At 41.3% G+C, this 27330-nt stretch overlaps 1 protein-coding gene across 2 annotated transcripts; it reads left to right on the top strand.

Annotated features, from left to right (window-relative positions):
- Window positions 1-670: 670 nt before the first annotated feature.
- Window positions 671-22841, top strand: CKAP2 (cytoskeleton associated protein 2). 2 transcript variants are annotated; one of them, XM_055542247.1, is made up of 9 exons: window positions 671-863; window positions 1784-1868; window positions 10609-10687; window positions 10809-11668; window positions 12346-12550; window positions 13984-14154; window positions 16094-16163; window positions 20913-21162; window positions 21593-22841. In XM_055542247.1, the coding sequence occupies exons 1-9, from the start codon at window positions 794-796 to the stop codon at window positions 21846-21848; spliced, it is 2046 nt and encodes a 681-aa protein (XP_055398222.1). In that variant the 5' UTR covers window positions 671-793; the 3' UTR covers window positions 21849-22841. The 2 variants fall into 2 exon arrangements, with proteins under 2 accessions (XP_055398222.1, XP_055398221.1); XM_055542246.1 differs by lacking the exon at window positions 671-863 and adding an exon at window positions 1291-1465.
- The last annotated feature ends 4489 nt before the right edge of the window (window positions 22842-27330 follow it).

Genomic DNA, 27330 nt, shown 5'->3' with positions numbered 1-27330 from the left:
GCCTTCACTCTGGTCCTTGGACCTTCCTTTGACCTTCTTTTGTTCTATTTTCGCGGGCTTTTCCCTTCCTTGTCTTTTAGCCACTGCCATTTTGGACTCCTTTTCCCTAGTCTACTTACCTAACATAACCCTCAGTGAAGCTGGAACTCCAATACTTTGGCCACCTCATGCGAAGAGTTGACTCATTGGAAAAGACCCTGATGCTGGGAGGGATTGGGGGCAGGAGGAGAAGGGGACGACAGAGGATGAGATGGCTGGATGGCATCACTGACTCGATGGACATGAGTTTGGGTGAACTCTGGGAGTTGGTGATGGACAGGGAGGCCTGGCGTGCTGCGATTCATGGGGTCGCAAAGAAGACACGACTGAGCGACTGGACTGAACTGAACTGAACTGAACTGAAACACACCAGACAACACTTTTCTCCTCTGCCTTCCTCAATGCAGTGTGAGCGTCTAAAGAAGAGATCTATCTGCTACTGAGCAGAGACAGCAGGCCGACTCCTCTCACATGGCCAAGTCCAAGCCCAAGCCCAAGCACGCTGTTTAGGTTTGAAAACCCACTGACTCAGTCCAGAGCGGTCCTAACCGAAGTCGGGAGACGCAAGCCCCGCCTCTGCAACCGTAGCTCAGGCCCCGCCCCTCTACGCCCATTGGCTTGTTCAATTCACGCCGAGCACCAATGGGCGGCCGCGCTGTCTAAGGCAGAGCCCGCGCGCCCAGAGGCAGAGAACAGCAGCAGCGTCCGGAGGAAGTTTACGCCGGAGACACGTACCCTGCTGCCCCGAGCTGTGATGAGCACCCCAGCCATCCCCCAGGACCTGCAGCTGAACCCGAGTCAGAGGACCCAGTCCGCATTCAGAGGTGAGGCCCGCGGTGGCGGGAGTGGCGCGAGCCGGACGGTGGATCGTTTGCCTGAGGGGCCGGGGCGGCTGCAGGGGCGGGATGGCTCGGGCAAGGCCGTCAGGGCCGCGGGGCCGCAGACCGCCTTCCCCCGCCCCCAACCCCGGTACGGTTGTGTGAGAAGCCCGCACGGGGCCTTGGCCTCTCGCGGCCGCGTTCTCGGCGTTTATGAACTGGACAATCGGAGTGGTGCCCGCTGTGTGCTGTTAGTGTACGGACTGAACGCCTTGCGTGCGGTCGAGACACGCTGGCGGGGGAGACGCGCCTCAGGTGAGAGAATCCGTTTAGCCGGGGGCGACGTAGGAGCGAGTGTTCTGGGCTCCGGGCCCGCGGGGGCGGGGCGGCGCGGGGCGGGGCCGCGCCCGCCCGGGTAGCTGCGCCTGCGCAGGGCCCTCCCGCCTCCCGAGTCGGGAGTTCATTTCTGCCGAAGGGTGTGCGCGTTTGATGCTTCAGATTGAACTCGTTCCCTTCGAGTTCAGAGAAATCTCGAGTTGTCCGGGTCTTCAGAAATAATAGCTGTTTCTTGGCCTATGAATGGGAAAACAAATTCTCACCCACTTCTGGTATATTAGAACTTGGAGTCAGGTGTCTCATCTCTACCATTTAGCTCTTAAAACTTGGCTTTCGGGAACTGTATGTGATGCTCTCCAGACTTCACTTTCGGACAGTAGGCAATGTTATTCTTGTACATAACAGAGTGGTTATGGGGACCAGTTATAGTAACAGTAATTTAAAAATATGATTATTTCTCAAAGGCAGTATTGAAATGGGAAATTTTGGGTTGTAGACAATATGTGATCTCAAGTAGAATATTTTTCGAAGTTAAATCAGTATTGGAGTTATTGTAGCTGATGCTGACCCTTAGCTCTTTTGTTATTTAGAGCAAAGAAGACAAAAACTCAAGGAGCATCTGTTAAAAAGAAAAACTTCCTTTGCGTGCAAACAGGAAAATCAGATGTTACTCAGGTGAGGTCAAATTTTTTTCAGTTCACGTCTGTCAAATTAAAGCTGTCCAGTAAAGATGTAATGTGAGCCACATGTGTAATTTAAAATTTTCTAGTGGCCACATTTTTAAAAGGAAATGAATTTTAATAACATTTTATTTAATCCAGTATTTTAATTTGCATTTCTTTATAATAGGTACTGTATTTATTGATATAGTTTGTCTTGATGAATGCTTCATACCCTTCTCCAGGGTGGAAACTTCTGCTTATATTTAGGAGATAGAGCTGGCAGGACTTGGTGATGGATTAGCTGTGGGATATAAAAGAAAAAATAGAGTCAGAGATGATCCTGAATGTCCAGGTTAAAGGAGGCTAAAGAGATATGACAGCTAAGTTCAATACCTGACCCTTATACTGTGTTTGATAGTGGAAAAGGAAATACTGTGAAGGACATTATTAGCTCAGTTTTCAACTGTGAACAATAAGGTGGTAAATCAAGGTAAACTTATGAATTTGATGACTGTTCTGTGAGTATATAAAATTCCTGTTTTTAGGAAATAAACATCAAAGCATTTAGTGGTAAAGAGCCATCATGTATATAACTTAACTTGAAAAGTTCAGGTAAAAAGTTGTATATATTCTACACATAGATACGTTCAGAAAGAGTGCAAATGATATTGGAAATGAGATAAAAATGTTAACAGGAGGCAAATCTGGGTAAAGAATATATGCATATTCTTTATTTATAATTTTGCAACTTTAAGTTTGGCATTGTTCCCAATAAAAATTAAAAAAAATTTTTTTACATTAATTAGTTTCTTTCAGTTCAGTTGCTCAGTCATATCCGACTTTTTGCGACCCCATGAATCACAGCACACCAGGCCTCCCTGTCCATCACCATCTCCCGGAGTTCACTCAAACTCACGTCCGTTGAGTCAGTGATGCCATCTAGCCATCTCATCCTCTGTCATCCCCTTCTACTCCTGCCCCCAATCCCTCCCATTATAAGGGTCTTTTCCAGTGAGTCAACTCTTCTCATGAGGTGGCCCAAGTATTGGCGTTTCAGCTTCAGCATCAGTCCTTCCAATGAATACCCAGGACTGATCTCCTTTAGAATGGACTGGTTGGATCTCCTTGCAGTCCAAGGGACTCTCAAGAGTCCTCTCCAACACCACAGTTCAAAAGCATCAATTCTTCGGCGCTTAGCTTTCTTCACAGTCCAACTCTCACATCCATACACGACCACTGGAAAAACCATAGCCTTGACTAGACAGACCTTTGTTGGCAAAGTAATGTCTCTGCTTTTGAATATGCTATCTAGGTTGGTCATAACTTTCCTTCCAAAGTGTAAGTGTCTTTTAATTTCATGGCTGCAGTCACCATCTGCAGTGATTTTGGAGCCCAAAAAGATAAAGTCTGACACTGTTCCCACTGTTTCCCCATCTATTTCCCATGAAGTGATGGGACCAGATGCCATGATCTTTGTTTTCTGAATGTTGAGCTTTAAGCCAACTTTTTCACTCTCCTCTTTCACTGTCATCAAGAGGCTTTTTAGTTCCTCTTCACTTTCTGCCATAAGAGTGGTGTCATCTGCATATCTGAGGTTATTGATATTTTTCCTGGCAATCTTGCTTCCAGCTTGTGCTTCTTCCAGCCTAGCGTTTCTCATGATGTACTCTGCATAGAAGTTAAACAAGCAGGGTGACAATATACAGCCTTGACGTACTCCTTTTCCTATTTGGAACCAGTCTGTGGTTCCATGTCCAGTTCTAACTGTTTCTTCCTGACTTGCATATAGTTTCTTTACTTTAGAATAAACATTTTCTTTCACAAATCCCAATTTTTTTGTTCAAGACAAAAAGATGATCCTAGACTTTTGATTTGAATAACTGGGTGGATGGTGATCCTGTATATTGAGATGGGAAGCGTGAGGGAGGAGTGGGAGAATCCAGAGCTCTGTTTGACCATGATAAGTCTGAGGTAGCAAGAAGACATCTAAGTGGAGATGCCAAACAGTGATGTGTCTGAAGTTCAGGGGGTGAGAATTGGACTAGAGATAAAAACTTGCGAGTTGTCAGTGTGTAGATGGTATTTATTTAAGACCTTGAGGTGGAATGAAATTAATAGAGGGAAAGCAGAGAAAGAACATTAATTCAAATGTGACTGTGACTCTCAAGTTACTTATTTAAATAAGGAATCCAACTGGGTTATGGGGTTTAGAGTACTCTTATACACAATGGGAAGAAAAGAACAATCTAAACTATAGAGCTCTCAAACTCTGTTGACCGTAAAATATACATTTTGTTCACATTTTTGTATCTATGAAGTTGAAATCTGACTTAGAATCAAAGGCATGTCCAACTGACCCTTTTTTCCCCACTTTGTTCACAGAATACGAAATCATTTGCTGAGAGAGTCTCATGGCCTGTACTAACTAGCCTATCTCTGTAAAAAGAAGTGTGGGTTTAATTCTTTTTTTTTTTTAATTGAAGAATAATTGCTTTATAGAATTTTGTTGTTTTCTGTCAGACCTCAACATGAATCAGCCATAGGTACATATATATCCCCTACCTTTTGAAACCTCCCTCCCGTCTCCCTCTGCATCCCACCCCTCTAGGTTGATACAGAGCCCCTGTTTGAGTTTCCTGAGCCATACAGCAAATTTCCATTGGCTGTCTTTTACATATGCTAATATAAGTTTCCATGTTATTCTTCCCATACATCTAACCCTCTCCTCTCCTCTCCCCGTGTCCATAAGTCTATTCCCTATGTCTCCGTTAGTGAAGTCGGTTAGTTGTATCCTACTCTTTGCGACCCCGTGGACTGTAGCCCACCAGGCTTCTCCGACCATGGGATTCTCCAGGCAAGAATACTGGAGTGGGTTGCCATTTCCTTCTCCAGGGACTCTTCCCAACCCAAGGATTGAACCCGGGTCTCCCGCATTGCAGGCAGACGTTTTAGCCTCTGAGCCACTAGGGAAGTCCCATTGCTGCCCTGTAAATAAATTCTTCAGTACCATTTTTCTAGATTCTGTATACGTGCATTGGAATATGATATTTATCTTTCTCTTTCTGACTCACTTCACTCTGTATAATAGGTTCTAGGTTCATCCACCTTATCAGAACTGACTCAAATGCGTTCCATTTTATGGCTAAGTAATGATGGGGAAACAGTGGAAACAGTGTCAGACTTTATTTTTGGGGGCTCCAAAATCACTGCAGATGGTGACTGCAGCCATTAAATTAAAAAATGCTTACTCCTTGGAAGGAAAGTTATGACCAACCTAGATAGCATATTCAAAAGCAGAGACATTACTTTGCCAACAAAGGTCCATCTAGTCAAGGCTATGGTTTTTCCAGTAGTCATGTATGGATGTGAGAGTTGGACTGTGAAGAAGGCTGAGCGCCGAAGAATTGATGCTTTTGAACTGTGGTGTTGGAGAAGACTCTTGAGAGTCCCTTGGACTGCAAGGAGATCCAACCAGTCCATTCTGAAGGAGATCAGCCCTGGGATTTCTTTGGAAGGAATGATGCTGAAGCTGAAACTCCAATACTTTGGTCACCTCATGCGAAGAGTTGACTAATTGGAAAACTCTGATGCTGGGAAGGATTGGGGGCAGGAGGAGAAGGGGACGACAGAGGATGAGATGGCTGGATGGCATCACTGACTCGATGGACGTGAGTCTGAGTGAACTCTGGGAGTTGGTGATGGACAGGGAGGCCTGGCGTGCTGCGATTCGTGGGGTCACAAAGAGTTGGACAAGACTGAACTGAACTGACTGAATATTCCATTGTGTATATGTACCACAACTTCTTTATCCATTCATCTGTTGATAGACATCTAGGTTGCTTCCATGTTCTAACTATTGTATATAGTGCTGCAGTGAACAGTGGGATACATGTGTCTTTTTCAATTTTGGTTGCCTCAGGGTGTATGCCAGGAGTGGGATTGCTGGGTCATATAGTGGTTTTATTCGTAGTTTTTTAAGGAATCTACATACTGTCTTCCATAGTGGCTGTATCAATTTACATTCACACCAACAGTGCAAGAGCATTCTCTTTTCTCCACACCCTCTCCAGCATTTATTGTTTGTAGACTTTTTGATGATGGCCATTCTGACTGGTCTGAGGTTGTGGTTTTGATTTGCATTCTTCTAATAATGAGCGATGTTGAGCATCTTTTCATGTGTCTGTTAGCCATCTGTATGTCATCTTTGGAGAAATGTCTGTTTAGGTCTTTTCCCCACTTTTTTATTGGGTTGTTTGTTTTTCTGACGTTGAGTTATATGAGCTGCTTGTATATTTTGGAAATTAATCCTTTGTCAGTTGTTTCATTTGCTTTTATTTTCTCCCATTCTGAGGGTTGTCTTTCCACCTTGCTTATAGTTTCCTTTGCTGTGCAAAAGCTTTTAAGTTTAATGAGGTCCCACTTGTTTACTTTTGTTTTTATTTCCTTTACCCTATGAGGTAGGTCTTTGTTAATTGATTTTTGCATTTTCTCCATTTTGTTTTTTGATCATCTTTATTATCATTATTCTGAATTCTTTTTCAGGTAGCTTGCCTATTTCCTCTTAATTTATTTGGACTTCTGTGTTTCTAGTTTGTTCTTTTATTTGTGTAGTATTTCTCTGCCTTTTCATTATTTTTAACTTATTGTGTTTGAGGTCTCCTTTTCCCAGCCTTCAGGGTTGAATTCTTTCTTCCTTTTGGTTTCTGCCCTCCTAAGGTTGGTCCAGTGGTTTGTGTAAGCTTCTTATAGGGTGAGATTTGTGCTGAGTCTTTGTTTGTTTTTCCTCTAATGGGCAAGGCTGAGTCAGGTGGTAATCCTGTCTGCTGATGATTGGGTTTGTATTTTTGTTTTCTTTGTTGTTTAGATGAGGCCTCCTGCACAGTGTGCTACTGTTGGTTGGGTGATGCCGGGAATTGTATTCAAGTGGTTTCCTTTGTGTGAGTTCTCACTATTTGATACTAGAGTTGGACATGACTGAGCGACTGAACTGAACTGAACTGAAGAAAAGAGATCAGCCCTGGGTGTTCTTTGGAAGGAATGATGCTAAAGCTGAAACTCCAGTACTTTGGCCACCTCATGCGAAGAGTTGACTCATTGGAAAAGACCCTGATGCTGGGAGGGATTGGGGGCAGGAGGAGAAGGGGACGACAGAGGATGAGATGACTGGATGGCATCACCGACTCGATGGACATGAGTATGAGTGAACTCCAGGAGTTGGTGATGGACAGGGAGGCCTGGCGTGCTGCGATTCATGGGGTTGCAAAGAGTCAGACACTACTGAGCGACTGAACTGAACTGAAGGTTAGTTGTCTGGTAGTCTAGGGTCTTGGGGTCAGTGCTCCCACTCCAAAGGCTCAAGGCTTGATCTCTGGTCAGGATCAAAGCTTCTACAAGTGGTTTGTTATGGCATTAGGTGAGATTAAAACAAATATCCAAAAATGAGGGACCAAAGATGAACTCCAGACAAATGGCAGTTACAAAATCAGTCAAATAATAATTAAAATAATGGAATATACATATACACCCATGAGCAAAGTCAGAATAGTCCAACAAAAGTAAAGTACAATAGATTGACCCAGAGAACAAAGGAAATATAAAATTATATTTACCAGTTAAGAATAAAACTAAGTAAAGCACAAACTGGAAACCAAAACTAAAGCAAGGTGTCAAGTGGGTAATGAAGCAATGAAAACAAAACTAACAAATATGTTGAGAGGAAAGAAAAGAAAGAATAGATACGCAAAGTTAAATAGAGGTATATGCAGAAGATTTATATGTATTAAAGATTAATTGCAGTAGGAAAGGCAAACAAAGGAATAAATGTAGAAAAAAATAATAGGTTTAGAAAATTTAAGTTAAATTATAAAAAAGAGAAAAGAAGAAAGAAAAAAAAACATAACAGAATTGCAAAAGCCCAATGCAAAGGCAGAGGTTTATAACAATAATAAAAATAAAAAGTGTGACTGAATATACACATAAACACCCATAAGCAAAATGAAAACAGTCCAACAAAAATAAAGTACAAAAGATTGACCCAGCAGACAAAGGAAACCAAAAATTATCTCTACCAGAACAAAACTAACTATCTGAAGAACAAACTGGAAAACAAAACTAAAGCAAGGTGCCAACTGGGAATAAAGCAATGAAAATAAAACTAACAAATATGTTGAGAGGAAAAGAAAGAATAGATATGCAAGGCTAAACAGAGGTAGATAAAGAAGATTTATATACATTAAAGATTAACTGCAAGAAAAAAAAAAACAGTAGGAAAAGCCAACAAAGGAATAAATGTAGGAAAAACAATAATAGGTTTAAAAAATTTTAAAAAGAGAAAAGAAAAAAAAAAGGAAACTCCCCAGAACTGCAAAAGCCCAATGTAGAGGCAGAGGTTTATACAGTAATAAAAAATGTGACTGAGAAGAAAAAAGAAAAAGAAAAAAAAAAGCTCAGAAGCTTAATTAGATTTCATAGTGCCAATAAAATCAACAACTATAACACAGGGGGAAAAAAAGAAAAAAAATACCAAAGAATCTTCAGAACAAGTCAAAACATAAGAATAATAAAGGCTTTTCTTGAGTCACTGCTGTCAGAGTCCTTTCCCTCGCTGGGAGTCACCGTCCGCCTTGCCTCCCTAGGATGCCTCCAACACTGTGCTGATCCCTGCACCTGCTGTGGGCTCAGATTCTAATCTGGTCTTACTCCTCTGTATTCTTGCCTCCAATGCCCACAGCTATCAGAACTAATACGTTTTCTTTTGTGGGAGCTCTTAATGACCTTTTATATATTCCGTAGGTAGAGTCTACATAGTTGATCCTGTGGATTTAATCTGCAGCTTGTACAGCTGGTGGGAACGTTTTGGGCCTTCTTCCTTAGCCGCATTGCCCCTGGGTTTTAATTGTGGTTTTATTTCCACCTCTGCATGTGGGTCGTCCACTGGGGTTTGCTCCTGAGGCTGCCCTGGAGGACTTGGGTTTGCCCCTGTGAGGGCCAGGTGTGGAGGTGGTGCATGGGTCGCAGGGGTTCTGGCAGCACCAGGTACTCGGGAGTTGGCAGTGAGGGAAGCAGGGAATATCGTGCTCTAGAAGGGTATGGCCACCCGCACTGGCCAATACACTCCAGTATTCTTGCCTGGAGAGCCCCTCCATGACAGAGAAGCCTGGAAGTCCACAGTCTACAGGGTCTCAGAGTTGGACACTACCAAAGCAACCCTGTGCACAAAGACGCAAGGCTTTTTTTGCCTGTGGCAGCTCTGCCCCCGTAAGAGTTAAGCATGAAGGTGGCGCAGCTGCTTGACTTGTGGGGACCCTGGTGGCGCCAAGTGTGCAGTGACACCGACTACCTCTGCCGCAGGGGTTATGGCCGTATCAGAGTCTTTTTTCAAGCCTCTTGTAGCTGGCAATCAGAAGGCCTCTTTGGCCAGTCTCTATAGCTCCGCTCCTTCAGGCACTTAGAGGGCTTCCTTGCCTGGAGTCCTTCTCTGTTGTTTGGTGCATGAGGCACATAGAGGGGCCCCCCTGGCTGGGGCCCTACTCTATAGACTGGTAGGTCAGGCGCTTAAAGGGGCACCCTGGGTGGGGTCCTAGTCTGTAGTTCAGTGCCTCCAGTGTTTGATGGGCCAGCCTCTCTGTTCAGCTGCGGATTCTGGCGTGTGGGGGGAGAGAGGCTATGGTGATGGCTCCACCCCTACATGGGACTCAGCAGTGTCGCCCTTCTTCCATGGCTGCCTGGCTTTCCTCCACAGGCACTTCCCACCACAGTCTCCTCCCTCACATCCCCTCAACCCATCTCTCTGCAGTCAACAGCAGCCCTCACCCCGGGATTGCTCCACAATCCCTAAACTCCAGCTCCCAGCCGCTGTGCCTTCCAGGGCATCTACAGCCCTGTCTGGGGTATGTATGGCTGCAGCAAGGACTGTCTGAGTCTCATTCCATTTAGAATGCCACAGATCAGCTGTTGCACTCTCAGCCTTAAATGTTTCTCCTCTGACTCAGACAGTTGCCCCAGTGTGGGGATCAGACCCCTGCTTCAGTTCCCCCACCCGCCTAGGTCAGGCCTAGTCCTAACTAACACTCCTGTTTTTCCCTCTAGTTCCTTCATTCTACTGAGTTTTGCGTGGGTCTGTATATTCTTTTATGCTGGTCAGATCCTCCTGTCCGCTCGCAGCTGGTGTTCTGCATGCACTTCTGTGTCTGAAGGTGTATTCCTGATGTATCCATGGAGAGAGATAGACTCCATGTCCACCTACTCATCCGCCATCTTGTTCCTAGGTTTAATTCTTGAAGAATCTTTAGCTTGGGATGTATAGTCTAAATGCAATGCCATCTGGAAACTAAAATCCACATTAATTAATAAATTGTGTGTTTGAAAATTTTTGGTTTTCTTTTGGGAGACCTATTTCAAAATAATTTTTTTCAAGGAAAGTCTGGTACCAGATACGTAAAACTAACCAAAGAAAGTGTTGCTTAACAAAGATTTTTGAAGACTCGTTTGAACAACTAGAGAATGGTTTAGAATGAGATTATGGCAGGGTTTAAGATCTTGTAAGAAAATATCTTTAGTTTCCCTAGCCATGTTGTTTACGCTTTAAATCACCCTACAATAAAGAAAAGTTTTGCTTAGAACAAGTCAATCTCAGCTCAGTTCTTGTCTCAATTTAGAACTACCAAGTCTGAGAGTGGTTACATGATCTTATACCTCCCCCCAAAAAGGAAGCATTATCTAAAAGCATGTGGATTTTCTTTTTTTTTTTTAAGTGATGGAGATCAGAGAGTCAGGACATCTGAAGGCCAGATCCAAGAAGGGAAAAAAGTTCTGAAAACAAAGACAAAAATGGTAAGATATGGAGTAGCTCTCCATCCCTTTTCCCTCATCCCTAAAGAAGGTTTTTTTCCCTAAACTCTTTCTGAAAGAAAGGAATTCTAAAATACTGATTTGTCTTAAATAACTCTTTTAGGCTGATAAAGAGAATGTTGGTAGACCTACCGGGATCAAAAATAATTTAACAGTGGAAAAAAACTGTATTCCTTTAAAATCTTCTAATGAATTAACCAATTCAACTCTAGCCACGGATCCACCTAATTCTGAGGATAATAATCAAACTCTGCCATTGTTACCAGTTAAAGATGACCCCCAAAGTCAACATAGAACATTAAGCCAAACATTTCACCTCAAAAACAACAGTAAAAAAAAACCAGTGATTACAGAAAAACCAAAGCATGATGCTAACGTGCCCAAGAAACCTGTGCTTGGAGCATATCGTGGCCAAATTATTCAGTCTAAGATTAATTCCTTTAGAAAACCACTGCAAGTCAAAGATGAGAGTTCTGCAACAACCAAGAAACTTCCAGCGACTGTCTCTAAAGCCACAAAGCCTCAGCCTGGAGACGTCAGCAGCATAACAGTGAAAAGTGATAGAGCCTCACATGTGACGTCTGCCACTAAATTTGCGAGCGCTACATCTCAGATCCGACACCTTGTGCGACCTCCTATTAGAAGTCAGCACAACAAAGCCCAGGACACCATGAAACCCGGCAACAGCAGGATGTCTGCCAATGTCACAGTTCGGAAAGGGCCTCGAGAGAAAGAGTTAAATACAGTTTTGTCTGGCATCAAGACCGGTTCTTCGCAGGACATAAAAGGAGATAAGACACTATCAAAAAGCATGGCAGCTGGAATGGTAGCCAGGCCTGCTACATCTTCTAACACTAAACTGATAGAAAAGTCAAAAAGCGCTGGCCAGCGCAGCCACACTACGGTGAAAGCAGCTGTTGACAGTAGATGGACTCAGCCCAAAGAAACTGCGGAGGAGAGAAAGTAAGTAGATGTAATTTTATTAGCTCAATTTTCAGTAGAGTCCCATTTGTGAATTCGGCTTATCATTTCCTTGATATTAGAGTATTCGAGTTTTTTGTACATGGATTCTCTTCATGTGCAGATCAGTCTAAGCTTATTTATATTGTGGAACAGTATATCCTAAGTTACTATGCTTGAGTATGTTTAATTGGGCTTCCCTGGTGGCTCAGTGGTAAAGAATCCACCTGCAATGCAGAAGACACAGGTTTGATCCCTCGGTCGGGAAGAAACCCTGCAGAAGGAAATGGCAACCCACTCCAATATTCTTGCCCGGATAATCCCATGGACAGAGGAGCCTGGTGGGCTACAGTCCATGGGGTCGCAAAACAGTCGGATATGACTTAGCGACTAAAACCAAACCAAAACATGTTTAATTAGGTTGTTTTATGTAGTCAAAGTTAAAATGGTTAATGAAATTGGGAAATGTTTTATAACCTCTCCATTTAAAAATGCATTCTTGAGGTCTCTGTGCATATAGTTAACACTGATATGTTCCCTGTTTATCTTCAGACAGGTGAACCATATATGTGCCACTAGTGTAGAATTAAAGACTGGAAGTGCTGTTCAGCTTTCGCTGTGTTTGACAGAATTCTGTCCTCAGTGTCACAGTAACGTTTATCTGCTGCTTCTGACTGTAGAGCTCGCCTGAGTGAGTGGAAGGCTGGCAAAGGAAGAATTCTGAAACGGCCTCCGAGCTCAGCAGTTACCCGGCCTGAGCCCGAAACACAAAAGGAGCAACCTGTTGGATCCTTCTGGACTACCATGGCAGAAGAAGATGAGCAACGACTGTTTACTGAAAAAGTAAACAAGACATTTTCTGAATGCCTGAACCTGATTAATGAGGTAGAGTCTTTATCTTATATTTGTTTACAGCTTTATAGCTTATAACTTAATAGCTTACAAATGAAGTTCATAGCTTACAAATTACCTTCATCAGTGTTATCTCATTAAATTATATCATCAGTCTTTTATGACCAATTAATGTGTCAGCGGTGTTATAGAGACTTAATTGTGAGATTGTTTCTCTTTAGCCTTTAATGGGCTACATTCTAATTGAGTTCCTATAAATGAATCAAAGGGATACTTAGATTTTTTTTCCATCGAGTTTATAAATATTGTATTTCTCTAACATATTATTATAGAGTAGGCTGGGGCTGGGTATTTGCTCTGATACTTCTGTTTTTTACATTCAATCAACGTATTTACAAATTATTTTTTCTACTCATTCTACACTGTACCAAAGACTAGCAACACAAATTATTATCACAGATTAAATTTAACTAAAATATTTGTAAACCAAATCCCATTAATCTAAACCAACATGGTCTTGAACTGTAGAATTTAATGATTTGGACCAGAATCCTATGGGTATGATAATCAACTTCGGAGTGTGTGTGTGTGTGTGTGTGTGTGTTTTTCTCCTGATGTCTCTTTAATCTTGCTTTGGTCACTCACTAGTGTCTAAACATAGCAAGACTGATGAATACAGAGTGTGATTTCAAACCTTTTCTCTAGTCTTTATGAATATCTTTAAACATTTTGTAGTTCTGACAGCCAGTGAAAATTATGGTCAGGGAAACTGATTCTATTCCTATCTACTCTACTGGGGTTTTTTATTGATACTGTGGAATTTTCTGCCCTTCTACTTACCTGTATATAGCTGTTAATTACATAAGCCATTACAGATTCGTTTTTTTAATCTTACTATTAAAACCTGACAAAGATAATTAGGGGAAAAAAAAAACTAGTGAGCTGTTTCCATAAGCATTTGGTAGGTTAAAAAATTATAAGTAAAGAAATAACAAATAAGGACTCCCCTGGTGGTCCAGTGGCTAGGACTCTGCGCTCCCAATGGCAGAGAACCTGGGTTCCATCTCTGGTCGGGGAACTGGATCCCACTTGCTGCAACGAGAAGATCCTGCAAGCCACAACTGAGACCAGGCAGAGGCGGGAAAAGTGTAAATGCATGCACACACCAACAGATGTACTCCATCACACACACGAGGCCAGACATGGAGACTGAGCAGCATGCTAGCCACTCTGTTTACTAATTTTTCTCAACTAGGGTTTCGTTTTTCTGACTCTTGACTGATCTACTTCTTGCTAACTATTCAGAATAAGTTTGGAGTAAGGAAAACAATGGTGACTATTTTATGAATAATTTTCTACCACCCTTTTTTTCTCTTTACCACTGATCCTGATTGTAGTAGGCTTACTTAATTGTTCATAGTTTGTAGACTAAACAGCATCACTCACTTTATTTCTTGCTGTTTTAGGGGTGTCCAAAAGAAGAAGTATTAGTTACACTAAATGACCTGATTAAAAATATTCCAGATGCCAAAAAGCTTGTTAAATATTGGATATGCCTTGCACATATTGAATCACTCACAAGTCCTATTGAAAGTATTATCGCAATCTATGAGAAGGCCATTCTGTCAGGAGCTCAGGTGAGATGATAACTTACGGGTCTTTATTATTTCAGTGTAAATAATTCAGAATTATTGTGGAACACATCACCATATAACTTGATACAATTTTGCTTATTTATGTGGCAGTAATGAATGTTTAAAGACCACAGAATTACATATTATAGAGGCTGTTTCTCACCCTTCTAAAGCTTGCTCATGTACTAGGGATAGTCAGACCTTAGAAAATGGATATAAGCTGAAGTATGCGTTTCCTAAAATGTGATGTGAGAAATAGTTTACCACAACATGTCATTTTGGACATCCTCTAGTGGAGAAATCTACTGAAAGACTGAATTTTCAGTATTAAAAAGTATTTATTTAATAGAAAGCAAATGGAATTAAATTAACTTTTAAAATGTTAGCAAGCTCTCTGACCAGAGAACTCTCACTTTACAAGTCTATCTTTATGGACTCACATTTATATGCCATATGTTTGGTCCAGTCACATATAGAAAATGGCAATAAACGAATTTCTCTGACATTATTAGCACCATAGTAGTTTAACATTGTATCTGTTACCTCTTCCCATTGTGTTGCTACAAAAAAGCCCTGGGGTATAGAATAAGTCATATCTTGAGTTTTTATTTGGTTGTTTTTTTTGTTTTTATGGGCAGATATTCCTAAATGTATTTCCTTCTGGCCAAGTTTCTCAGAAGTGCATTCTTGGAAATTGTTTACAAAGAGAATTTTTAAAAACTTTTCTTTTTCAGCCTTTCCTTAAGAAAGGTCTATATCCTTTAGTACCAGCAAAGCCAACAAATACTATCTGATCTTTCACCTGAATTAAAATATCATATATTCAGCAGGTATTCTCTCTAAATGTGTAAGACACTTTGCTGAAGGATAATTATATTCCACCGAACTTTACCTGGAAGAGAATGTTAGGTCCCTACTACATTGAGCCAGAGGGACGTTGCTTAATGGTGCTTATGACAGTATAGCTAAGATGCAAAACTAGAGCCAGGCATTCATAGAGAAAGCAGTAAAGAGATGTGAGACCAGAGCAGAAGTTGGGGAACAGGGATCAAAACTGGACAAGAAAACTGAACACCTGATGGGTGAGTCCTTCAGGACCAAGTTCAAGAATTAAGACTGTGACCCCGAGCTTCCCTTTTGTACCATACTTTGAATATACTCCATTAGCAGGCACTGTGCTTCAAGGGAATGTAGTAAGTACTTACACTATATGACGTTTAATGCATGGTTACTGAGCTGCTGAGTTTTTGAATAAATGAAATGTTAGACTAATCTACCTTGAACTCTTCAAAGATGCATTTAATAGCATGTGAAACAAAAATATAACCATGGGCTGGAATGTAGGAGAAAAGGAATAAAGTAATACAAATTTAGAGTAAAAAATATGATCAGCTCTTTGATAGATACTAATAGTCTTAATTTGCTACTTGTTCATTCATTTTGTTCCTGTCAAGCAAGCAGTAATAGTTACCATAGGCTTAAGAAAAATTAACAGAAATTTTTTAAACTGATAAAATTCTATCCCTTAACCCTGGTGGCTCAGAGGGTAAAGCATCTGCCTGCAATGTGGGAGACCTGGGTTCAATCCCTGGGTCCGGAAGATCCCCTGGAGAAGGAAATGGCAACCCACTCCAGTGTTCTTGCCTAGAGAATCCCATGGACAGAGAAGCCTGGTGGGCTACAGTCCATGGGGTCGCAAAGAGTCGGACATGACTAAGCAACTTCACTTTCTTCCTTTTCTTTAAGTTCATTTTTATTTGGAAAAGACAGTTGCGTTTTTCAAATTGAGGAGCAAGAATTCTGAGAAAAATGGTCTAAGAACCATTGCTTTCTTTTAAAACATGTAATCACTGGTTTTAGTATTTTCAACTTGGATAACCTAGTTAATGTCTGAAATATAAAACTTATATGGGTCTGCTTTCTTCATTAAAATAAAAATAAGCCCATCGAAGAGATGCGACATACAATTGTTGACATTCTGACAAGGAAGAGTCAAGAAAAACTTAAATTTGGTAAGTTAGTTTCTTTTGTTTCCTTCAGGTAAATTGTGATTTAATTTTAAATTTCTTTGCTGAATTATTTTTATCTTTTTAAACTTTTTTTAATATTTAAGTTGGTTCTTTCCTCATACTTCTGTTGACTTACCTCTGAAATTCATTGACTCTACATAGTATAAATAATTCTTAACTAGGAGATCTGGTTCAAAATCGTTATTATGTATCTGTGAAAGTTACCTTACCTCTCTAGCCTTTTCCTGTCTTGGTTAGGAAGGTCTCCTGGCGTTGGGAATGGCAACCCACTCCAGTATTCTTGCCTGGAGAATCCCATGAACAGGAGCCTGGCAGGTTATAGTCCACGGAGTTGCAAAGAGTTGGACATGACTTTCACTTTTTTGACTAGATGACCTCTATAAAGATTTTTTAGTTAAACAGAGAATATTTCTATTTATGATTGCTGTTAATAAGTACCAGTGGGACATACAGGAAATCAATATGATCTGATCTTAAAGGCTGTATTTAATGAAGGAGCTTAAGAGGGAATGGGCTTCCCTGGTGGCTCAGATGGTAAAGAATCTGCCTGCCGTGCCGAGACCTGGGTTTGATCCCTGGGTCAAGAAGATCCCCTGGAGAAGGAATGACAACCCACTCCAGTATTCTTGTCTGGAGAATCCCATGGACAGAGGAGTCTGACAAGCTACAGTCTGTGGGGTCGCAAAGAATCAGACATGACTGAGCAACTAATACACACACATGTAAGAGGGAATGATCAGGGTGAGAGAAGGAAAAACCAGGAAAGACTCAGTTCAGTTCAGTCACTCAGTCGTGTCCGACTCTTTGCAACCCCATGAATCACAGCACGCCAGGCCTCCCTGTCCATCACCAGCTCCTGGACTTCACCCAGACTCACGTCCATAGAGTCAGTGATGCCATCCAGCCATCTCATCCTCTGTCGTCCCCTTCTCCTCCTGCCCCCAATCCCTCCCAGCATCAGGGTTTTTTCCAATGAGTCAACTCTTCGCATGAGGTGGCCAAAGTACTGGAGTTTCAGCTTTAGCATCATTCTTTCCAAAGAAACCCCAGGGCTGATCTCCTTCAGAATGGACTGGTTGGATCTCCTTGCAGTCCAAGGGACTCTCAAGAGTCTTCAACACCACCGTTCAAAAGCATCAATTCTTCGGCGCTCAGCCTTCTTCACAGTCCAACTCTCACATCCATACATGACCACAGGAAAAACCATAGCCTTGACTAGACGAACCTTTGTTGGCAAGGTAATGTCTCTGCTTTTGAATATGCTATCTAGGTTGGTCATAACTTTCCTTCCAAGGAGTAAGCGTCTTTTAATTTCATGGCTGCAGTCACCATCTGCAGTGATTTTCGAGCACAAAAAAATAAAGTCTGGCACTGTTTCCCCATCTATTTCCCATGAAGTGATGGGACCGGATGCCATGATCTTCGTTTTCTGAACATTGAGCTTTAAGCCAACTTTTTCACTCTCCACTTTGACTTTCATCAAGAGCCTTTTTAGTTTCTCTTCACTTTCTGCCATAAGGGTGGTGTCATTTGCATATCTGAGGTTATTGATATTTCTCCCAGCAATCTTGATTCCAGCTTGTGCTTCTTCCAGTCCAGCGTTTCTCATGATGTACTCTGCATAGAAGTTAAATAAGCAGGGTGACAATATACAGCCTTGACGTACTCCTTTTCCTATTTGGAACCAGTCTGTTGTTCCATGTCCAGTTCTAACTGTTGCTTCTTGACCTGCATACAAATTTCTCAAGAAGCAGATCAGGTGGTCTGGTATTCCCATCTCTTTCAGAATTTTCCACAGTTTACTGTGATCCACACAGTCAAAGGCTTTGGCATAGTCAATAAAGCAGAAATAGATGTTTTTCTGGAACTCTCTTGCTTTTTCGATGATCCAGCGGATGTTGGCGATTTGATCTCTGGTTCCTCTGCCCTTTCTAAAACCAGCTTGAACATCTGGAAGTTCACGGTTCACATATTGCTGAAGCCTGGCTTGGAGAATTTTGAGCATTACTTTACTAGCATGTGAAATGAGTGCAATTGTGCGGTAGTTTGAGCATTCTTTGGCATTGCCTTTCTTTGGGACTGGAATGAAAACTGACCTTTTCCAGTCCTGTGGCCACTGCTGAGATTTCCAAATTTGCTGGCATATTGAGTGCAGCACTTTCACAGCATCATCTTTCAGGATTTGAAATAGCTCAACTGGAATTCCATCACCTCCACTAGCTTTGTTCATAGTGATGCTTTCTAAGGCCCACTGGACTTCACATTCCAGAATGTCTGGCTCTAGGTCAGTGATCACACCATCGTGATTATCTGGGTCATGAAGATCTTTTTTGTACAGTTCTTCTGTGTATTCCTGCCCTCTCTTCTTAATATCTTCTGCTTCTGTTAGGTCCATACCATTTCTGTCCTTTATCGAGCCCATCTTTGCATGAAATGTTCCTTGGTATCTCTAATTTTCTTGAAGAGATCTCTAGTCTTTCCCATTCTGTTGTTTTCCTCTATTTCTTTGCATTGATCGCTGAAGAAGGCTTTCTTATCTCTTCTTGCTGTTCTTTGGAACTCTGCATTCAGATGCTTATATCTTTCCTTTTCTCCTTTGCTTTTTGCTTCTCTTCTTTTCACAGCTATTTGTAAGCTCTCTCCAGACAGCCATTTTGCTTTTTTGCATTTCTTTTCCATGGGGATGGTCTTGATCCCTGTCTCCTGTACAATGTCATGAACCTCATTCCATAGCTCATCAGGCACTCTTATCTATCAAATCTAGGGCCTTAAATCTATTTTTCACTTCCACTGTATAGTCATAAGGGATTTGATTTAGGTCATACCTGAATGATCTAGTGGTTTTCCCTACTTTCTTCAATTTAAGTCTGAATTTGGCAATAAGGAGTTCATGGTCTGAGCCACAGTCAGCTCCTGGTCTTGTTTTTGCTGACTGTATAGAGCTTCTCCATCTTTGGCTGCAAAGAATATAATCAGTCTGATTTCAGTGTTGACCATCTGGTGATGTCCATGTATAGAGTCTTCTCTTGTGTTGTTGGAAGAGGGTGTTTGCTATGACCAGTGCATTTTCTTGGCAAAACTCTATTAGTCTTTGCCCTGCTTCATTCCGTATTCCAAGGCCAAATTTTCCTGTTACTGCAGGTGTTTCTTGACTTCTACTTTTGCATTCCAGTCCCCTGTAATGAAAAGGACATCTTTTTTGGGTGTTAGTTCTAAAAGGTCTTGTAGGTCTTCATAGAACCATTCAACTTCAGCTTCTTCAGCGCTACTGGTTGGGGCGTAGACTTGGATTATTGTGATATTGAATGGTTTGCCTTGGAAACGAACAGCGATCATTCTGTCGTTTTTGAGATTGCATCCAAGTACTGCATTTCGGACTCTTTTGTTGACCATGATGGCTACTCCATTTCTTCTGAGGGATTCCGGCCCGCAGTAGTAGATATAATGGTCATCTGAGTTAGATTCACCCATTCCAGTCCATTTGAGTTCGCTGATTCCTAGAATGTCGATGTTCTCTCTTGCCATCTCTTGTTTGACCACTTCCAATTTGCCTTGATTCATGGACCTGACATTCTAGGTTCCTATGCAATATTGCTCTTTACAGCATCAGACCTTGCTTCTATCACCAGTCACATCCACAGCTGGGTATTGTTTTTGCTTTGGCTCCATCCCTTCATTCTTTCTGGAGTTATTTCTCCACTGATCTCCAGTAGCATATTGGGCACCTATTGACCTGGGGAGTTCCTCTTTCAGTATCCTATCATTTTGCCTTTTCATACTGTTTATGGGGTTCTCAAGGCAAGAATACTGGAGTGGTTTGCCATTCCCTTCTCCAGTGGACCACATCCTGTCACATCTCTCCACCATGACCGTATCACAAACCAAAGGCAGAGGAAGGTCTAAGAACAGCCTAACCCACTGAAATGGGTGAAGGGAGGTCAAAAGATACAAACTACCCGTTATAAAATAAGTAAGTCCTGGGGATGCAAAGTACAGTGTGGTATCTGAAGTAATAACACTGTGTTGCATATTTGAAAGTTGAGAGAGTAAACCTTAGAAGTCCTCATCACAAGAAAAAAAGATCTGTAACTCTCCATGGGGACAGATGTTATCATTTCACAATGTATGTGGTCGTCATTTCACGATATATACAAATATCAAATCATTATGTTGTACACTTGAAACAAATATTATATGTCAATTATACCGTAGTTTTTAAAAATTTACATATTCTAAGCATGCTGGCCCTTTAATTTTGTCTTAGTAGATCATTTTTAAGCTTCATACCAAGATTGTCCTCCTTCTGTCTTGTACTCATTTTTCAAGACCCCATGTAAATGTCATTTGTGAAGCCTTCCTTTGCCATCTCCCTGTCCTCAAGCAAATTCAGTTATTTCTTTGTATGGGTTCTTGTGACCCTTTGTTTTTTTAACCTCCTGTATAGCATTTTTCACATAATTATTTTAAAGCATGTCTCTTCCACAGAATGTGAACTTCTTAAAGGGTGTGGATGATTTCCTTTTGATATTCATTTCTGTAATCCCTGACACATAGGAAATATTAGGTATTTGTTAAATAATTGTTAGCAGTATCTGCTTAGAAAAAGTAAATGGTTACAAGATGGCAGTGTGGTTCTTTGATTTTGTAAATTCAGCTAACTGTAAACAAACTTGTCTTCCGAATTTGTTCTTTATAGTCAAACAAAAGCTTCGTCTATAAATCTCTCTGTAGGAGGAAACATTGAGGACACTAGTGCAGCCAAAGAGGAGACCCAGGCCCACGCTGATGGTGCAGGTGCTGGTCCAGAACCAGGAAAACTGGAAATGGAAAATAAGCCTCCTAGAAATGTGTTTCAAGACTGTGAAAAAGAGCAAGATGACAAAGTAAAAGACCCAACCAGTGATGTTAAAACCCCAAGTACAAACACTAGGGCAAGTTGCTTAATTAAATATAATGTGTCTACTACACCATACTTGCAAAGGTAAACTTTTAAAATGTAATGTGCTCTTGTTTTTATGCTTAGGGATCATGCATGTGGTATTTTGAAATCTTTAAGCTCCTGATTAGAACTATTTGTTAATAGAAAGGTTTCAAACAAAATGTGATTGGAACATTTCACCTGTACTTGCTTTGCTTTTTCCTAAATATTACCATTTTAAAAAAGAAAAACTTTAATTTCTGGGTATTACTAATAACAGTGGGTTTTGGAATTGAGCAATTAGCCAATTCTATAGGTATTCAAGTATCTAGTGTGTACAAGTTGTAACAAGCAACAAATGGAGAAATGAAAAAGTTCCTGACTTCAGGGAGCTGGCAGGCCCTCTTTCTGTAGGACAAGTCACATGGATAAATATTTAGTATAAAAATATGAAGTGAAAATGGGAATAATTTTGTGGGTCTTTCTTTTTTAGTGTAAAAAAGAAGATGCAGTTTGATGAAACAAATTCAGCATATAAAGAGCTAAAGTTTCTAACACCAGTTAGACGTTCTCGACGTCTTCAAGAGAAGACCTCTAAATTGCCAGATATGTTAAAAGACCATTATCCTTGCGTGTCATCACTGGAACAGTTAACAGAGTTGGGATGTGAAACTGATGCTTTCGTGTGCCGCCCCAACGCAGCCCTGTGCGGAATGTTCTCTGAACCTGACCCAGCAGAAGAGGAGTGAGGTTCTAATAAGGAATGGGGTTATATTATATTCCAAGAGTGGTTGGTTGGTTGTGGTTTTGTATGTCCTTTAGATCAGGAGTTGCCAAGTACCTAAGTATTCACGGCAGAAAGTTAATCCTGCCTTGTTGATCTCAACAGACCGAGTTTTTCTCTGAAATAGGTGATTTGTTAAGACTGAATTAGCTCACTCTGTCGCCCAGTTCTGCGGTCTCCTGTGTCCCTGCCTGCTCACAGCTGCTCTCCATCAGTGCCGGTGGCTGCATCTGTGGTCTCTTGACCGCTTTCTTTTTATTATAGCCAAGGTCATAAGAAGGATAGTTAACTACTCCATTTCTAAGGGCAAATGATTTGTGGTAAGAAAGAAAACGTGCCAAAGCTGATGGGGTCTTTGGAACTTTAAATCTGAGTTCCTTTCTTAAGTTCCTTTTCTAACTTGACTATCTAAAATACTAAAAAAATTTTAACCCCATCGCTTCGTTTGATAACCGTTTATATAGACCATTAAAATGGAATTAGAGAAGGAATATATACTATTTCATAAATGTCATTCTAGTTTAAGTAGTATTTCTAAAATAACTAATAACTTAAAACTGATTTTTTCCTTGTAATGTTAGTATAAAAACTTCACCATTAAATCATGTCTCCTAAAACATGATAATCATACACAGTAGTAGGACTCTTCTCACACATAAATACCACCAGTAAAACTGTTTTGTAAGTCTCCAAACTAATACTTAAGTGGCATATATCCTTTATCAACTCTACAGTTTCAAGTAAGGATTTGGTCATTGTAAAAGATTAGATAGTTTTAAAACTGCATAATATAAATATAGTTAAAAATCACTACTTATTTATGTTCATGAATCCCATTTATATAATAGTGTCAATCTTTGTTCTATTTACTGTCTCATGTTCTAGAGAGTAGGATTTTTATTCCTTTTAAACTATGTATCTAATACGTATACAATAAAGTAAAATATCTATATAACGATATTGGAATGATATTTCTTTCAACAAATATAAAATGCAGTTTAAGCACAGTGAGTGTTTAAACCCTTGCCTTTGAAATACATTACAGTCAGACTGGACTTTATAGGCTTTTGAACACTTATAAAAAAAAGTGTGTGTTTAATGGTGTGTTTCCTTTTGAAAAATTAATCTATTTATCAAAACTTTTACCTTATTCTTTTTTCATATTTTATATAAATGGTGCAGAACATGCCATTTTGAAAGAAATTTTCAAAATGTTGCTGGCCTATACGGTCACCTTTATACAATCCATACCGTATGGTTCGTTAGGCCATGTAACATAGCTTATAATATCTCAGCGAAAGAGAGCTAAACTGTTCTCTGTTTGAACAGGTTTCGTAGAGTGGGTTTTTTTCCTTCAACTGAGGGGAAATCTATCTAAATAGTCATAATTCTAACACTTAAGAGATATAACTTCTTTTCATATGCTTAAGAAGTTGGGGCTTCCCTGGTGGCTCAGAGGTTAAAGCATCTGCCCACAATGCAGGAGACCTGGGTTCGATCCCTGGGTCAGGAAGATCCCCTGGAGAAGGAAATGGCACCCCACTCCAGTTTTCTTGCCTGGAGAATCCCATGGACGGAGGAGCCTGGTGGGCTACAGTCCACGGGGTTGCGTAGAGTCAGACACGACTGAGCGACTTCACTTTCACTTTCTTTCATTTTAAGAACAGTTAACACCTGTCTGATCTGGGTTTGTTCCAAGCTAAATATCTCCCAAGAATATGATGGATGGTGTATGAACCTCGGAGCCCAACAGACCTACGTTCAAAATCTCTCTTCTGGAGTCTGAAGCTAGAATGCTATGCCCAAGTTATTCAAGTTTGAGGGCATTTTCAAACATTCGAAGATTCAGTTGACCACTCATGATCTTACCTGAAAGTCTCCTTAAAGGTTTTCCTCCTGTGAAATTTAAAAGAATCATTAAGTACACCAAATAAACTGAAGTCTACCTAACTGTAGACTATAAAACATTATGAAAATACTCCAATGATTTCAACAGGAGAGGTGTGGAAGAAGAAACGAAAGAATTGAAACTATCTTGCCAACAAGCTTGTTGTGTTCGGGTGCAGGATACAGAAATTCAAGTTTACTCTCACCATCTAGTAGCAATTTAAGTGTTATAAAATGAAAGGGTAAAACCCCTCAATTCTATCCCCAAGTATCCGGAGAAATGAAAACATGCCCTCACAAAGGCTGTACACAAAGCTGTTCATAATTGTTTTATATTAGCCCAAACTGGAAAAAAACAAAAGCCCATCAACTGGTGCTTGAGAAAACAGAAAACATTGTATGCTATATCCATTTGATGGAAATTAAAACAGACGTTAAGAAAAAGAAGCTACTGAACACAGCAATATAGATGAATCTCAAAAACATACTAAGTAAAAGAAGTGAGAAAAATTACATACTATGTGATTTCATTTATGTGAAATTCTAGAAAAGACAGAATAAAGCATGTTGATAAAGCAGATAAGTTACCTGGTGCCAGAGGCTGAGACGGGAGACTGACTGCAAAAGGACAAGGTGAAAGTTGTGGGGAAAACGGAAGTGTTCTGTACCTTAATGGTAGTTACACAGTTAGGCTTTTGTCAAAACTCGCTGAGGTGTACGCTTAAGATGGGAGTATTTTTTATTATATGTAAAATACACCGCAAAAGGGACTTCCCAGGTGGCATAGTGGTAAAGAATTCACCTGTTTTCCAATGTGAAGAACTGACTCATTGGAAAAGACCCTGATGCTGGGGAAGACTGAAGGTGGGAGGAGAAGGTGATGACAGAGGATGAGATGGTTGGATGGCATCACCAACTCAATGGACATGAGTGAGTAAACTCCAGGAGTTGGTGGTGGACAGGGAAGCCTGGCGTGCTGCAGTCCATGGGGTCACAAAGAGTTGGATGACTGAGCGACTGAACTGACTGAAAGAATCCACCTGCAATGCTGGAGATGTGGGTTAGATCCTTAGGTCAGGAAGATCTGGAGAAGGAAACAGCAACCCACTCCGATATTCTTGCCTGGGAAATCCCATGGACAGAGGAGCCTGGTGGGCTACAGTCCATGGGGTTGCAAAGAGGACATGACTTAGTGACTAAAACAACAACAATACCTCTAAAGAGTATACCCTTATATTTAAAAATACAAGGATCCCAACCGAAAAATAAAAATGTAACTCCAGGCACTACGGAGAAGCAGGTATTATGGGTGATGGGGTTTTCAACTCCAGAGTTAAGCACACAGAGCCAGAAGGCTTAGTGCCAGCCACTCTAGCCCCTTGGCCCAAGTGCCAGACATGGGTGAGCGAGCGCTCAGATGGCTGTAACTCCCAGCCTTCAAGCTACCCCAGCTGACACCAAGTGGAGCTGATCCTCAAGTCTGAACAATTCCCTTCCTTTTTGTCAGTGTTTCAGAAGTACAGAAGTTTCATGCTTGCTTGAAACTGCCCTTCTAACCTTCCTCATTTCTGAATACATGGCTTCCAGTGAAACTATGCTATCACCTAACTCACCTGATACACAGGGTGGAGCTTATAAAATTAAGACAATCTTTTTTTTTCAATAAGTCCTGGAGTTTGAAACTATTATCTCATGAGGAACTCAGGAAAATTAACTTTGAGATTCAAAAGTCATTAGACATCATCAGTTTAATATTTTGAAAATGTTGTAACTGCATGGCTTATCAGGACAGAAACTAGACTAATTGGTTCCTACTTGCTCATTGTATACCCATTTGCTGCAAAGCTGAAGGTGGTGCCCGCAACTGCCTGTGTGCATGCTCAGTCGCTCAGTCGTGTCTGACTTTGCAACTCCGTGGACTGTAGCCCACAAGGCTCCTCTGTCCATGGGATTCTCCAGGCAAGAATACTGGAGTGGGTTGCCATTTCCTTCTCCAGGGGACCTTTCTGACTCAGGGATCGAACCCAGGTCTCTTATGTCTTCTGCATTGGCAAGTGGGTTCTTTACCACTAGTGCCACCTGGGAAGCCTACTATGCAATTGCCTACTATGTTGTTATCACCTAAAGAACATTTCTTTTCCTAGACTTAGGGTGGTGATCACTTTGAAATGTATGGAGGACTACCTTGGTGGACTAGTGGATAAGATTGTTATTTCTTGTTCAGTTGCTGAGTTGTGTCCCACTCTTTGTAACCCCACAGATATAGCCCACCAGCCTCCTCTGTCCATAGAATACTCCACACAAGAATCCTGGAGTGGGTTGCCATTCCCTTCTCTGAGGGAATCTTCCTGACCCAGAGATCGAACCCAGGTGTCCTGCATCGCAGGCAGACTCTTTACCACCTCAGCCACCAGGGAAGTCCTAGAGATACTGCTAAACAACCTAAAAAGCACAAGGCAACCACCCCTCCCCCACCCCCGTAAAAAAGAATCCAGTCCAAACTGTCAACAAGACTGAGAGAAACCCCAAACCAGCTCGTCTCTCCCTGGTAATGCCCTCCGATGAACCTCACCTCTCTCTTCAATGAACTGCACCTCCCATTTCAGCAGTTCCTACACAGATTCCTACACGGATTTTGGGTCCCAAAGAATGGCACCACCTCTGAAATCTTAAGACTATGGTCCCTTTCTCTTCATGACTTCTCTCCTGCCAGCTGTCTCCCTTGCCCCCTCCATGGTGGTTCTTTGACTTCATTCAAACCTTCTAGTTCATCATCGAGACCATTTAGGCCAATTTCTATTTTCATTTATTTTTTGTTTGTACCAAGTAGCTTGTGGGATCTTAGTTTACCAACCAGAGATTAAACCTGAGCCCTTGGCAGTGAGAGCACAGAGCCCTAACCACTGTACCACCAGGAATTCCCTCTAGTATTTTTTAAAAGATAAACAAAAAAACCCAGATACAATTAAATTTCATCATGTTTTATTCAAAATATCTGTTCAGTATTAATCAATATGAAGTGAAGTTGCTCAGTCATGTTTGACTCGTTGTGATCCCATGGACTGTAGCCCGCCAGGGTCTTCTATCCATGGGATTCTCCAGGCAAGAATACTGGAGTGGGTAGCTATTCCCTTCTCCAGGTGATCTTCCCAGCCTAGGGATTGAACCCAGGTCTCCTGCATTGCAGGCAGATTCTTTACCGTCTGAGCCACCAGGGAAGCTCATTAATCAACACACAAAATGATCAATGGAATATTTTACTCTTTTTTTTGAATTTTGGGCCCAGATGGCTCAGATGGTAAAGAACCTGCTTGCAATGCAGGAGACCCAGTTTCGATCCCTGTGTTTGGAAGATCCCCTTGGAGAAGGAAATGGCAACCCACTTCAGTATTCTTGCCTGGAGAATTCTATGGACAGAGGAGCCTGGCAGGCTACAGGCCATGCGGTCGCAAAGAGTCGGACACAACTGAGCGACTGACGCTTTCACTTTGGTATTTTACTTTTTTCTAAACTGGAATATATAAATGCAATAAAATTTTGAGCATTATCTTTCATCTACT

This window comes from Bubalus kerabau, chromosome 12, assembly GCF_029407905.1.
Source record: "Bubalus kerabau isolate K-KA32 ecotype Philippines breed swamp buffalo chromosome 12, PCC_UOA_SB_1v2, whole genome shotgun sequence".
NCBI classification, from domain to species: domain Eukaryota; kingdom Metazoa; phylum Chordata; class Mammalia; order Artiodactyla; family Bovidae; genus Bubalus; species Bubalus kerabau.
The sequence above is the reverse complement of the archived record's forward strand: the minus strand, read 5'-3'. Positions and strand labels throughout refer to the sequence as shown.